The 14,465-nt window shown below is 40.7% G+C and overlaps 1 protein-coding gene across 3 annotated transcripts in view; it reads right to left on the reverse strand.

Annotated features, from left to right (window-relative positions):
- Positions 1-14,465, reverse strand: part of Reln (reelin) — a 457,868-nt gene that overhangs the window by 85,721 nt on the left and 357,682 nt on the right. For all 3 annotated transcript variants that reach the window (XM_028890934.2, XM_037203573.1, XM_028890933.2), the window contains exons 25-31: positions 13,610-13,815; positions 11,374-11,545; positions 10,715-10,915; positions 8,223-8,455; positions 3,197-3,354; positions 1,414-1,621; positions 246-322 (exon numbers count right to left, since the gene is read on the reverse strand). In XM_028890934.2, coding sequence (XP_028746767.1) covers positions 246-322; positions 1,414-1,621; positions 3,197-3,354; positions 8,223-8,455; positions 10,715-10,915; positions 11,374-11,545; positions 13,610-13,815 — 1,255 coding nt within the window. The remainder of the gene's footprint in view (positions 1-245; positions 323-1,413; positions 1,622-3,196; positions 3,355-8,222; positions 8,456-10,714; positions 10,916-11,373; positions 11,546-13,609; positions 13,816-14,465) is intronic.

Consider the following 14,465-nt stretch of genomic DNA (forward strand, 5'->3'; position numbering starts at 1 on the left):
AGTAGCGTGGGGCTGCGGGATGGCTCGGCAGTTAAGAATCCCCTGGCTGCTCTGCCAGAGGACCTCAGTGCCAGTCCCAGACCCACATGGTGGTTCACAACTGTCTGCAACTTCTGTTCCAGAAGATCTGGCCTCCAAAGTACCAGGCACACACATGTTACACAGATATACATGCATACACGCCTCTACACATAAAAAACTAAAACTAATTTACAAAAATTTAAGAAATATTTATTTCAGCTTACCCTCATTTCTAGCCCGTGGTTTGATACACGTAATACCTGATGTTTTACTTCCAATTTGTATATAAAACTGAACAAGTCTGGGAGAAAAAACATACAAACTTTAGTTTGCTTACAATCAAAAGGAAAAACAAAACCTCTATCATTCTCAAGTATCACTTCTAAAGTCAGAAGGACAGATGATGGGCAGGAAGATACTGATAATGGTAAGTTAATTTGGCAACACTTAAAAAGTTAAGTGATATGAGCAATGACTTTATTCTGTATAATAATGTAAAGAAAATAAAACAATTTAACCCTATTTCATTGTGACAGCTGATGTAATTTCATGACAATTTTTTTTTTTTTAAATCTAGATAAAGTAATCTTGGAAACTCAAGATGAGAGAAAGAGTTTCCCACGAAGATGTTAAAGATTTAGAAGGACAAACAGTCACTTGTCCAATATTGACTTAGAGTGAGCTGGCTAAATTTTCCACACCTGACACTCAGTGTGATGTAAATTATGCCTCTGCCCATGGCAACCAATGAATCCTGCTGGGCATGCAGACTTTTGAGGACAGGATGCTGAAAGAATATGGAACAGACTAACAGAAGAAAAAATATGAAAGGCAATACCAGAGTTTTAGTAAAACCCATGCCTAAAACTTATTTTTTCCTCATTTTCTTCCTTCTAGTTCTACATAACTTAATTGATGTCAAAAGCACAGTTTCATTTAGGTGTGCTAGCATTTCATTTGACCTCAGAGCCAAACAGTTCTTGGTTTGACCGGTAGGTGGCAGGGCAGTCATTTAAATTTTGGGGGGCAGTTTCAGTAAGTGACCACAAATGGACCACCTAAGTGTATGGAGGAATCATTTTTGGACATCAAATTCAAATTACTTCATCAGTTTACATTAAGAACATGTAAGAGTTTACAGATTAACATAGAACTTTTGTAAACTAAGGTGATTATATACTAGACATGGAGGCTTGACGCTAAGTGTGTGCTGATTAACGAACTCTGGTGTGATTTTTTTTTTTTTTTGCATTACCCATATATTTTATTATACAGCTTAAGTTAAGCTTCATTTTTTTTACATATTATAATCCATAGGTAGAAGTATTATGCAAGATTCTCAGCAACAACAGTCTACTATCTTCAGAAGAAATGTTCCAATCAACAACTTGCCTGATATTCCTGGTGTCCAGTGGGACAGTCCTGGCTTCCCGTTTCCCAAGGCCATTGAAGTAGAGGGACCTGCCATCGTTGAGTGTCCCACAGCCAGTCCCAACCTGACCTCCTGTTATCTTGTACCACAGCGGGCTTAGCTTTCCTTCAAACCGATCGAACATCTCACTGTGGTTAGGGATGTCTGACACACAGGTTCCTTGTGCAGCTTCAGGAAAAGAAACATAGAGAATCTTTGTTGGGATCACTAAGGATGAAAAGATACACTTGATACATGGGCAAGGAAGAGTCCACACTGTGCAACTCTTTGCCTAAAGACAGACATTATTACTAAAAATAAAAATTGTTGCTAGGCATGTGCTGTGTGCCCAGAATCCCAGCAGCTGGGAGACAGAGGCAGTAGAATCAGAAGTTCAAGGCTATCCTTGGCCACCTAGTGAGTTCAAAGTTAGTCTGGGCTACATGAGACCTCCTTACAAAGATAACAAAAATCAATGAAATTTGCCATTTTTAACATTTTAAAAATACTTTTTTTAATTAAAAAAATCATATGTATGTGTGTTTCCTTGCACGTATATGTGTCTGTACAAGCAAGTAAGGGGCTTGTGGAGGCTGGAGGCATTAGATTCCCCAGAGTTACAGACATAGGTGGTGGTGAACCACCCGATGTAGGTATTAGGAATTAAACCCTGCAAGACAGAGTCATCTTTCCAGCCCTTGCTATTCACTTATTTTTAAAGAAGGCTAATACTGGGAATATTGGATCTCCATGGGTGCTCCTACCTAGGGGGCTTGTGTGAGCAGAGATCCTATCCATGATAAAGAATTAAAAAATGCTGTCCTCGAAACTATATGTGACACAGAAGGCTTGCAAGAGCAAGTCAGTCTGTTTCTGGTTTCTGGCCAGATGAAGGACTGAGTATCAACAAGCTGGGAAGGGGCCTTTGATGTTGCTGCCAGGAAAACTTTAGAAGCAGATTTTGTAGCTTAAGGTATTTTCTCCAAATTTATGCTTTAATCTCAGCTCTCTCAAAACTTTTGCTATGGCAACACCCAAAGGTGGATGTTATAAAAAAAAAAAAGCAAAAAACAAAACAAAACAAAAAACCTCTAAACTTCTCTTATAAAGCTATCATTTGACAGTCTTGGGCTTAGTAATTTATATTGTAGTTAAATATAGAGAAGTATATTTCGTGTGTGTGTGTGTGTGTGTGTGTGTGTGTGTGTGAGAGAGAGAGAGAGAGAGAGAGAGAGAGAGACAGAGAGAGAGAGAGAGACAGAGAGAGAGAGAGACAGAGAGAGAGAGGAGGACCCTGAAGGCATCTCGTTAAGAACATGGCTTGGGTTTTAGAGAGCAACTGTGAGCATAGGGCCCATCTCTAGCAATGCCCAGCTATGGGACCCAAGAAGAATTATTTAAAAAAATCCACTCTCTTGCCTCAGTTTCCTCAAATGTAGACGTGTTTAGCAGTACTATGGAACAATTTTTCTTACAATCAAATGAGATAAAGTAAAAGGTATTTACTATAAAGTTTGGCATGATGTAGGGCCCTAAGCAATGTTCGTTATGATTGCTGTTATTAACAAACAGGTCCTCTCTGGGGAGTGGAACTTAGCAGGTTTTCTTGCTCCTTGGCTTGAAACTACAGAACACTTGGCAGCTCAGTGCCTGGATGGCCAGTTCTAGGATTCTTAGACACAGAAAATGACAAACCCAGAATATGTTTTCTTTGTAAGAATGAACTTTCACAAGCAAACTGTCAGAGACACATACTGGCCTTACCTGTGTATCCCAGGTCACAGAAACACACACCCGAGATGCAGTCTCCGTGACCACTGCAGTAGCTGGGGCAAGGCTCAGATATATACACTCCATCCAAGCCGAAGGGAGGCACGTTCTTCTGAGAGCTGCTCTCTTGGATCCATCGGAATCTGGTCTTGCTGTTGGGAGGAGCACAGCCACATCTCAGCAGACAGAGAAAGGCCCAGAATGACTCAGGAGAGTCGGACTTCCTGAGTGGCATGCCGTGGGATGCACACCGACCTTTCATATAGTATCTCTCAAATCTTTCTCAAACTGCCTGATTTCTTCTTCAGCATCAATAGTTTAATGCCCAGAAGGGATTAGACACAATGGTCTTACATTTTTTTCTACAGAGGACCTCTGTGCCAGATCTATTACAGGTTTTTTTTTTTCACATGTTTTCTCACCCCATGCTCTTTCAGGAATAACCAGAGGTTATCCTTTCTAGTCAGTCTTCACCCCTCCATCGTGTTAATTTTATGGATAGTATTTGAGAAGCTATTTGAAAAAAATGTAGCCAGGCGGTGGTGGCGCATGCCTTTAATCCCAGCACTCGGGAGGCAGAGGCAGGCGAATCTCTGTGAGTTCGAGGCCAGCCTGGGCTACCAAGTGAGTTCCAGGAGAAGTGCAAAGCTACACAGAGAAACCCTGTCTCGAAAAACAAAACAAAACAAAAAAACAAACAAACAAAAAAAGAAAAAAAATGTAATTTATTTATAATTTGACAATTTCATGCTTGTATATAATGTATTTTGATTATGCTTACTGGTCATGATGCTCTCTCTGGATCCCTTCTTTACAACAAATTATTTGGCAGGTTCTTGGGGTCATCAAATAGGTTGTTTTTTGTTGGGACATGTGAAGGGACTCTGGCTATTTGGTATGGACAAGGGAAGGCAAGAGCTTGACAGACAGCTCTACTGGAACCTGTCACTCCCCCTTTCCTTCTCACCTCATCTTTAGATCTCTAAGATGCTTATTCTGTGATTTCCTAGTGACCAGATTGGATGCCTCTTAGCATTGTTAATTGTGAATGCACAAAGAAAAATTGCCTTTCCTGCCTTGAGTCGGGAGTGTCAAACTGACCAAGGCTCCACTACTGTGCACTTGTTTACATTTCTCTGCGTTGCACCCAGACCTGATGCCTGCTCCTGCTCTCAGTGATGCAACACTGGGTTTGAACACAAGAAAGTTGGTACCTTCAAAGCTGCAACAGAGACAATTACAGAAAACCACAAATAATCAAAATGCAGAGATATGGAGACCAGTTCCAACCGATCACCTCTAAAACCCAATTCCTACACCCAAGGCTCAGGGATCATGGCTGAAAGAGTTTAAGAGCCGAAGAAACAAGGAGCTTGTGTGAGACTGTGTCTCTTAGGAATGTGAGACTCTACATCCATAAAGTTCACCAACATGTCTACCTAAACAGGAGCTGAATAAGGCCAACAGACATACTAACTCGCACGGGGAAAAGCTCAACTTTACTCAAAGCACTGCAGGCTACCAAGGAGTGCCCAGTGGGAAAATAGTCTTCTCCAAGGAAGAGCATACCAATTGCTTATCCAAAACATACATAGAAGTAACATTATACTGACTAAGCAGGTTGTACCTATGTATTTAGGAATACACACACACCCACACACCCACACAGCTACACTCACACCAGCAATGAATGAGGAAAGAGGCCATGCATTTGAAAAAGAGTAAGGAGGGGTATATGGGAAGATTTAGAGGAAGGAAAGGGAAGAGGAAAATGATGTAGTTATATTACAATTTCAAAAATAAAAGAAATAATTAAAAATGTTTATTATAACAATGATGGTGATAATAATAATGATGATAAAGAACTTGTCAGACCATCCAAGGGAAGAAGGCAATAAGACAAAGCTTAGCCGAAAATAATGTGTAGATTTCACATTAATATGTAGGAGATACAGCCTTTGCAATAAGTTGCTTGCAGGTTTTCTTCCAGTGCTGCCCTAGTTGAGTGAATATAATATGATTTACACTACTTTGTATTCATAGCAGTTGGTGGCTCATAGGAGTGCAAACTGCTCCTTTGAAAAATCCTGGCAAAATAGCCCCAATGTTTGAACACTTGTATTCTTGGCTTTTGAACACTGTACTTTGGAGTTTCATGAGCTTAACATATTGCAAAAATTAACCCAATAGCTCATTTACTTAGGATAAGTACAAACATTTTTAACTACTCTTTGCAGAAGGCTCTTAGCCACAAATGCCATTAGTCAGTAACTTGGGTGGAATCCAAATTAATCAGGAAGGTGGATTCTAATGGTGAAGATTTTTATTTTTCCAAAAACTAAAATCCAAGAAAATACTGAGAACCTCAAAAAGCTGGCCTACTTAATGATGTGAAGGCCTGTGGTGATATTGTGTTCACCAAAATATTGTGCACCCTAATAAACTTATCTGGGGTCAGAGAAGAGAACAGCCACTAGATATAGAGGCCAGAAAATGGTGGCACACATGCCTTTAATCCTAGCATTCCAAAGCAGAAATCCGTTTGGATCTCTGTGAGTTCAAAGCCACACTGGAAACAGCCAGGTGTGGTAACAAGAGCCCAGGAAGTGATGGCAGGAAGCAGAAAGGTATTTAAGGCGTGAGGACGAGGAACTAGATCCTGGTTAAGCTTTCAGGCTTTCAAGAAGCAGTTCAGCTGAGATCCATTTGGATGAGAACTTAGAGGCTTCCAGTCTGAGGAAACAGGATCAGCTGAGAATTGGCAAGATGAGGTGGCTGTGGCTTGTGCTGTTTCTCTGATCTTCCAGCATTCACCCCAATACCTGGCTACAGGTTTGTTTTCATTAATAAGACTTTCTAAGATTCCTGCTACAAAGGTCAGGCTTTCCTAATATCTCATATGTGTTTTTACCAACTGGGCTATTCTACTCACTAGTGAAGAAACTTTAATTTACAGATTTAGCCACATTTTTCAGAAATCACCACTGGATTTGTGTTCTTTGACTCTTGATGACACTTTCTGTTTTCATAGTGATGTTTTTCATTGCCTGGATACTCTGGTCATTGCAGCAAAGTGGTCCACTTGGTGCTTACATATTTGGAAGAGCTGTTTGGGGGCCATGGTTTCAGAAATCATTAAGGGAGTGGTTGAGGTGAGGAAAACAAACAAGCAAACAAAACCAGAGCTGCTCCGATAGAGACAGCTTCATGGGAGGCAAGACAACGTGGCCATCCCAGATGGTAAACATTACATAGGCTGATCCTTCAGAGATGGAGGTATACAGGGCAGAAACCAGGAGCGGAGAGCAATGGGCAGGAGAATTGCTCTCAGGGAGAAGTGCCTTAGAGAAGGAAACTCTTGTCCTAGACACTGCTCTTGGCTAAAGGAGAGTGAATTAACAGCTTTGTGGTGATGTTTAGTCTTCCTATGGGCCAGGTAACTGACTGCCATGCACTTCCCAGTTCTTCTTGTTCTCCACTTTGTTTTTCTCTGCTGAACTACAAAATAACACTGACATTTAAGACAAGTTACATGTAACTTGACATGGATCTGATGATTGAAACAGTTTAGTGGATGGTTTGAAAGATTATGCTTCAAGGTTCGACTCATACAGAATTTTATGTCTTTGATCAAACAAGCATCCCAGACATTTGCCCACCAACAACTATAGTGCATGTTCTTGGGGTTATACACTTAACTAATGACGGAGGCAGACAATACAAATAGCTTGAGTAGCTAGCTCATGCTCAGTAAATCTGTGATCAATTAGGTGAAAAATGTTACAGAAAGAACAGTGCTCAGCAGCTTTGTGAATATGCTACTTTAATCACCGCCATAGCAGAGTGCAGGACAGGTTACCCTTGGCAACCAACAACTCCAAACCCCGTGAATTAGTCCAACACAAGTTTGTTTCTTACATAATGTGTCCAGCATAGGTTGACAAAAAAATCTGCTCTTGCACTCGGGCCTGAAGCTGGTGCATGCTTTAGCTCACTGCATGGAACATGGGGAATGCACCTGGTTCTAGAAAGCCAAGTGTTTCATCCGTTCACAATTTATTAGGTCAGTTTTCAAATTAGGCCATCTGTCAAATTTTGAAGAATGTGGGCATAAGCCTATCTTATTCCAGGAAATAAGACTCTTGGAGTATTGCTGAATGACACCAGTGCTTGCCCCAGCTCTCTATGCTACACTATCAAGAAGCAATGTAAACAGTGTCTTCCACCATTTCAGTTCTGAGGTCAAAGGCCTGACTAAGGCACACTTCATGTTACACTCCAGAATTTAATTAGGAAGTGTCTGCTTGAAGAATATTTATCTTTTCTAAAATGATAGAGTGAAAAAATAATGATCTCTCCCTTTTACCTACTATATCTGATAGAAAATGCTATAAAATTTATTCTAGAATATTGGACCTTGAAAAACATGTCTTTACAAAAAATCAGAATGTATCTGCTTTTCTTCTTCTTTTATTTATTTATTTATTTATTTATTTATTTATTTATTTATTTATTTTCACTTACCATTGGGATGAAACGATACTGCTTCTTAGCTGCCAGGAAGCTGAGAGTTAAATTAGTTCCCCCTTTTATTGAAACTGATTCACTTTAAAGTTTTAGTCCATTTATCTTATCCTCCATCACTGCATTTTTAATTTTCTATGTTACTATTTGTTTTAGTATTCTATTTAAAGTGACCATTTACACTGCAAAATACTTCAACTTTTCTATGTAAAGAGCATTAAAAATTTATGAATGGCAAAAGTTTGATGTAAGGCGATGTGGTTCTTTTAACCCTTAACATCTTTTGTTCACTGCTATATACCAGTGCCCAGAATTGCATTTGGCATAGGTAGATGATAAACAAATATTTCTTGAGTGAATTAATAGGCTTCACCATCTACTTATGCTATTTTGGCAATTCTATTTCAGTTCTTAACCTTTTGCCTCAAGTCACTACTTGGGTAGGAACAGCCAGACTGTATGACACAATGGCACACAACGAGAGAGGATGCTTTACCTGGATGCAAGGGACCTTGGAATAGCAATGGTGATTCTTGTCCATTCTTCAAAGTCCCCAGTGTAATAGACAGTGGGCTCACTCAATTCTCGAGAGTTCCCTTCACATCCTTTGCCTACTGAAGCTGGAAAACATCCTTCCTTCACCAGAAACCAGGACATGCCAGCATCGTGTGAGTATTGAAGGAGAACTGGGGCAGTGCTGCTGAACTGGCTGGCACACCCTATGTTCAACTGTTAGAGAGAAGGGCAGGGTAAGACAGGTTTTCATTCAAAGACACTGCTCATCACCTTAGGAGCAACGGCAGCCTGGGTCCCTGCTACCAAGGTGGGCATGACATTTAAGTGGTAAGAAGGATACAGTTAAGACTCAACCTAAACCCTCTGTAAATTCTGGAAGGTTTTATTTCAGCAGAGAGCTAGACAAGCTCTTGTCCTATGTGTTTCTAGACTCAGGAAATGTTCTCATTCTCATTCCCAGAGGGAACAAACAGGTAGGAAGCCTGAGAAGCAGCTGTCCTTCAGAACATGGCTACCCAGAGCGAGGGCTACCTCTGCTTGCCGTAAAACAAGAGTCATGCTCATTCATTCATTCATTCATTCACTTATTTATTTATTTGTTTGTTTTGTCCAAGATCAGTAAAAAAAATCCAGTGTCAAGAAAGAGCGGAGTTTCTGTCATAGCACCAATTAAATAACACAATGCTGAGATGTTCTGCCCAAGTCAGACGACTATAAACATAAAGTGACATTGTTTAAAAGCTGTAAAATATGCAATAGCCACTGCCTTAGCACAGCTATTCTTTTGTTTTCTGCCGTTTATTTAGAGGTATGTATTCTGGTTATATAGTTGAAATGATCACATATTAAGAAGTTCCCTCTGGAAAAGCTGGTGGGCTGACCAGCCCAGCTACCACCCAGGCCCAGAACTAGGCCTATGAGTTGGCCCATCCTAACATCCACCTCATCTATGAACTGCTGGAGCATGGTCCCCACAACACAGGACAACAACAGGATATCCAAGAGGAACCCCAGTGAGAGCTCATTATCAACAGTGCAGCAGAAGCCACAGGCCTTGGACCAGGCCAGAATACTTGCAAATGAAGACAAAGGGACGGTGTGAACTGTGTGACTCATGGGCCACACCACAGCTTCCACAGTGAGCTCCTTGTCCCCCCCCCCTTTTTTTTTGGTTTAATTTTTGGTTTTTCTTTTAAATTTTGTTTTGTTTTGTAGGAGGTTGCAAGGGCAGAGGGCAAATGTGCATGGGGGGGGAGGGAGGATGGGGAGATGGGTGGAATTGGGATGCATAATGTGAAATCCACAAAGAATCAGTAAAAATTAAAAGACAAAAAGAAGTTCTCTCCCACTTCCTATTTCAGACTGTTTTATTATAACATGATATACTGCAAAGGGTACACAGTTCTCCCCATGCAGAACCTAATGTGTACATTACCATGGTATTTGGGATTAATTAAATTGAAGAGGTATCAGATGAGAGGTGGTATAGTACACTTTAAAATCTATAATATGATTTTATATTAGTATCAAGTGTCACCAACACATGCATATAAACACATGTACTGTTATTGATGTTTTTCCATTGCAATTTAATATCAAAACATGAACAAAGGCAGATCACCATTTCCTAATTGATGTTAGGAAATAAATTGTTCCTATTTATGACTAACTACCTTGTGTATAGGTCTGTGGAAATTATATTGAAGAGCCCCCCACAAACATCTGATCTCTTTAATAATTCCTCTTGTACATTATTTAGTGTCTGTATCCTGTTGTAACATAAGGAACATGTAGTTGTGCTAGTTCATTAAAACTGCATTGCTTTCAACTCCAGAATTCACCAATGGGATTTTATTATAAATAAACACAATGAAATTTTGATTAAGTTCTGAGACAAGAGCTTGTCAAGGTAAATTCTCACTGTTTTTGTTGATATATTATCCAGTGTAAAAAAAATGTGCTTTAAGGAAAGTGACGAAAGGCAGAGTGAAAATTCACCAAATTACAGGAAGGGAAATAGAAAATGCTATAGTAAGTGCATACGGTACAGGCTAGGGTTGGAGCTCGGTTAATATGTGCAAGGTCCTAGGCGTGATCACCAATACGTAATAAAAACATAAGCCCCAAACCACTAGTGAGACAGACAAGACTTACCTAGAATGATTTGAAAGTAAGGGGTTCATTACATCACTCTCAGATTGAAACAGTCAATTTTATTTTCAATTATGGAAGAGTTGCATGAACAACATAATGCTGTAGTACAACTTCTGCGACTCCTTGAAAACTAGCCAACTGTTTCCCTCATGAATATAGCTGAAGAGATTTACCACCCTAAGACTGTGGGGCCTTTACTCAAGTGTGTCCCCTCTTTAATAGAATATGAAAATTTGTGTTCTCTGAGAGTTTTGCATATAAAAGTGGGAGAACTTTCACTTCTTTACCATGCTAGAAAGAGCCCTATTGCACAAATACCTTGAACTGGAGCACATATCCAGGCTTCAGGGTCAGATCTCGAGTAACTGCAAATCGGTCTCCATCTGACTTTCCAAACACCATGGCTGAAGGTGTGGCAGCACAGAAACTATCGTTTTTAGCCATCCCTTCATTGGCCAACATCAACCACACACTCATTTGATTCATAGGGTAATCAAAAGCTGGCTTCTCATAAAAGTTCTAATAGGGACAATACAAAATAAAACAGGAAGACAGTTTGATATCTTTGAGAACAAGGAAGACATGTTCAGTTCATGACACGTAGACCATGTACCATTCACGTTTCTCAGAAAAATCCAGAGCCACTAAACTAACATAAAAACACACCAAAATTTCCTCTCAATGATTTAACAACCAAAACTATTTTGCCACCATGTATTTAACTATTTAAACACACTAACAGATATTCTGATATCTAGACTTCACAGTCTGTCTCACATTTGAACAGTCTGTGAACTAGCAGTCCAGGACTGAGCTTTCTTACTACAGAAGGGACGGCAGCCACAGAAGACCAGTCAGATTCATGTGACCCAATCCCCACCAACCCAGGTCCTTGAGGAAGTCAGTCACTCTTTAGAGAAAGAGTGCCAGTCCTCTGTGCCAGTCCTCTGCTCGTGGTGTTCTGACATGAGACATACCTGGGGCAAAGTTGGGTTGACCACTGGGATAACCTGCTTCTGCTTCTCTGACAGGATGATGATGTCGTCGACTGCCCACTGGTCATAGTCCTCCCCCGAGAACACGGGCTGCCACCAGCGGAACCTGGTGCAGGGGGTCTTCGCAGCTGCTGGGAGCTCCAGATAGACAAACCTGCATAAAAACAAATCCTTCATGGCTGGGAAAGCAAAAGCTGCGCTGTTCTTAAAAGCTGGTGAAGTGACTAAGGCAGAAGGGAGAGGAGGTTTAGTTTTTGATCCCTTGGTGCTCCAGAAGTCTCCGAGTGTGGACAGACCACACAGCAGGCCTGTGCAGTAAGAAAGCTCAGTCCTTATCTGTCCATTTCATTTCTAACTGTGTTTCAACAGACTGACTCACTGGCTCCTCAGCGTTAGGTCACAGCTTTTAAAAGATCTGTTGCTGTTTTATTTTATGTTTATGGGCGTTTCGCCTGCATGTGTGTGAGTGCGCCATGTACATGTGTGTGTGCACGTATAAGCAGGCAACAGTCTGTGCTTTTCTGTGGCTGCCGTCCCTTCTGTAGTAAGAAAGCTCAGTCCTGGACTGCTAGTTCACAGACTGTTCAAATGTGAGACAGACTGTGAAGTCTAGATATCAGGATAACTGTTAGTGTGTTTAAATAGTCAAATACATGGTGGCAAATAGTGTGGCTGTGATTTTCAGTTTTCCTCTTCATGGATTCTGTATTGCTTCCCATTTACTGTTGTCTTTTACTATCGGGAGGACATCTGCATTTTGTCATTTTCTTCACAGATAGATTCAGTATTGTCTGTTAAAACCGTTTCCTAATTTCCTTATTTGTTTGCTGCCATGTTTTTCCTCATAGCTTCCGGTTCAAAGTTTCTTAATCAGTTTAATGTCATTTGAAATCTGAATCTGGTTAATTTTTTTAGCCTTCCATAAAAATTTCCACAAATAATTTTTTTCTTTTTCTTTTTGTTTGTGCATACATGTGTGTCTCTGTGCATTGGTGTGTGCACACCATTTATGTGTTCATGTGTCTCTGTTCATTGGTGTGTGCACACCATTTATGTGTTCATGTGTCTCTGTGCATTGGTGTGTGTACACCATGTATGTGTGCATGTGCATCTCTGTGCACTGGTGCCATATGTGTGTTCATGTGTGTCTCTGTGCAGTGGTGTGTGATCACTGAGTGTGTATATATGTGTATGTGTGTACAGATGTGCCTCTGTGCACTAGTGTGTAATCCCTGAATATGCACATATATGTATGTGTGTGCAGATGTGCCTCTGTGTACTGGTGTGTGATCACTGAGTTTGTATATGTGTGTGTGTGTGTGTGTGTGTGTGCAGACGTGTCTCTGTGCACTGGTATGTGGTCACTGATTGTGTATATATGTGTAGTTTTATGTTATGTTCACATGAAACATAAAATTAAACAGAATTTCAAATACTACATAATCACAAAAGCACCAAGTTTATATATATATATATATATATATATATATATATATATATATATATATATAGGCATTACTATTAATTATGAATTATTGCTCCAAACTCATAATCAGCTGTTGCCTATGCTGGTTCATCCCATATATTCTCCAGTTATCAAAATCAAAGCCTGGATAGGTAAGTAGGAAGCTTTAAAAATCTGAACTCTAAAGACCTGGCCACACACTGTCCAGGACCATCCTAGGGGACAGTCATGTGAAAACTCAGAACAAGAAAATCTCCATCTTGCTTAATTGTAACAGATGAGCATATGTTGTGTGCGCACAGAGTGAAAGTAAAATTTCCAAAGGCGAAGTGGTGTGGATCTTTGCTGTAGCTCAGAATGTCCTTGGTATCAATAGTTAGTCATTTTCTTGTAGTCAAAAATTTCCCCAAATCTCTAAGAACATTTTTAAAAAGGGTTTTTGTTTTTAAGACAAGACCTCACAGGAGTCTTGGCTGTTTTGGAACTCAGGAAGCTCCTCCTGCCTTACCTTCAGAAGTGCTTTGGTTACTGGCTTGTTCCACCATATCCAACTAACATATCTAAAAAATTGAATGTGAGTACAAGTGGTTTTTGTTTAATATCTTAGACGAACGTTTTCTACACTTGGCCTTCCTGTCAAGTCTTTATGAGTTTTTCTGTTTTGGGAACTGTCACATTTTAGAGACATTTCAATAACAATTGAGCATCCACCATGCCCGGAACACACTGGAAGGCCCACCAGTGGGAGGTTACCTGGGTTTGCTGAAGTCCGAGAAGTACATCTCTGCCAGCAGGTGCCACTGGATGCCCCCGTTGTTGCTGTACTGGAGGAGGACCCCCTCCTCTCTGCTGTCAGGCCTGTTGCACGAAGCACTCTCGCCGCCTATCTGGATGTAGAACTGGACAAAGTCCACCCAAGACGTGTCCAGATCCCAGCTCACCAGCTGTCTTTTCCCAGCCTTTCCAAAGGACAGAAAAACCCTGGTCAATGGTTTGGGAATTCTCTGGCATTTTATAGCTTGGTTTCAAGTCCACAGGAGCACCCTGCACTACAGAAGACAGTGTTGGTCCTAATTAATATGAGAAGCGTGAGCTCTGATCTTCTCTTTTCTCTACTGTGGCTGTGGTTCCTGCTTCTGGATACACTTGCTTCATGTCTCCATCACTGATCCCCAGACCCTGGTGTGAGACCCTGTGGCTGTGGCTCTTGCTCCTGGATACACTCACTTCATATCTCCATCACTAATACCCAGACCCAGCTGTGAGACTCTTGAGAATTTCCTACTATGCCAAAGAGTACTAAAAAATAGAGCAAAATTACTCAAAACACTTTCAATCCTTGCTTTCTGAGTTTTCTAATGCCAGAGTAATGGAGAAGAAAGACCATGGACTTGGTGCACAAGTGTGCTTATGAAATCAAAGGCCTGAAGAGAAGCCTGGGCACCAACACTTAGGCAACACCATGTTTGTTTTATTTGTTTGTTTGTTTGTTTTGTTTAGTTTTAGGCAGGGTCTCTAATTGGCTTGGAACTTGCCAACTAGGCTTGGCTGGTTGGCCAGTGAGCTCTAAGGATGCCTGTCTCTACCTCCCCAGTGCTGAGAGCACAAG

This window comes from Peromyscus leucopus, chromosome 3 (genome assembly GCF_004664715.2).
Source record: "Peromyscus leucopus breed LL Stock chromosome 3, UCI_PerLeu_2.1, whole genome shotgun sequence".
Classification (NCBI taxonomy): domain Eukaryota; kingdom Metazoa; phylum Chordata; class Mammalia; order Rodentia; family Cricetidae; genus Peromyscus; species Peromyscus leucopus.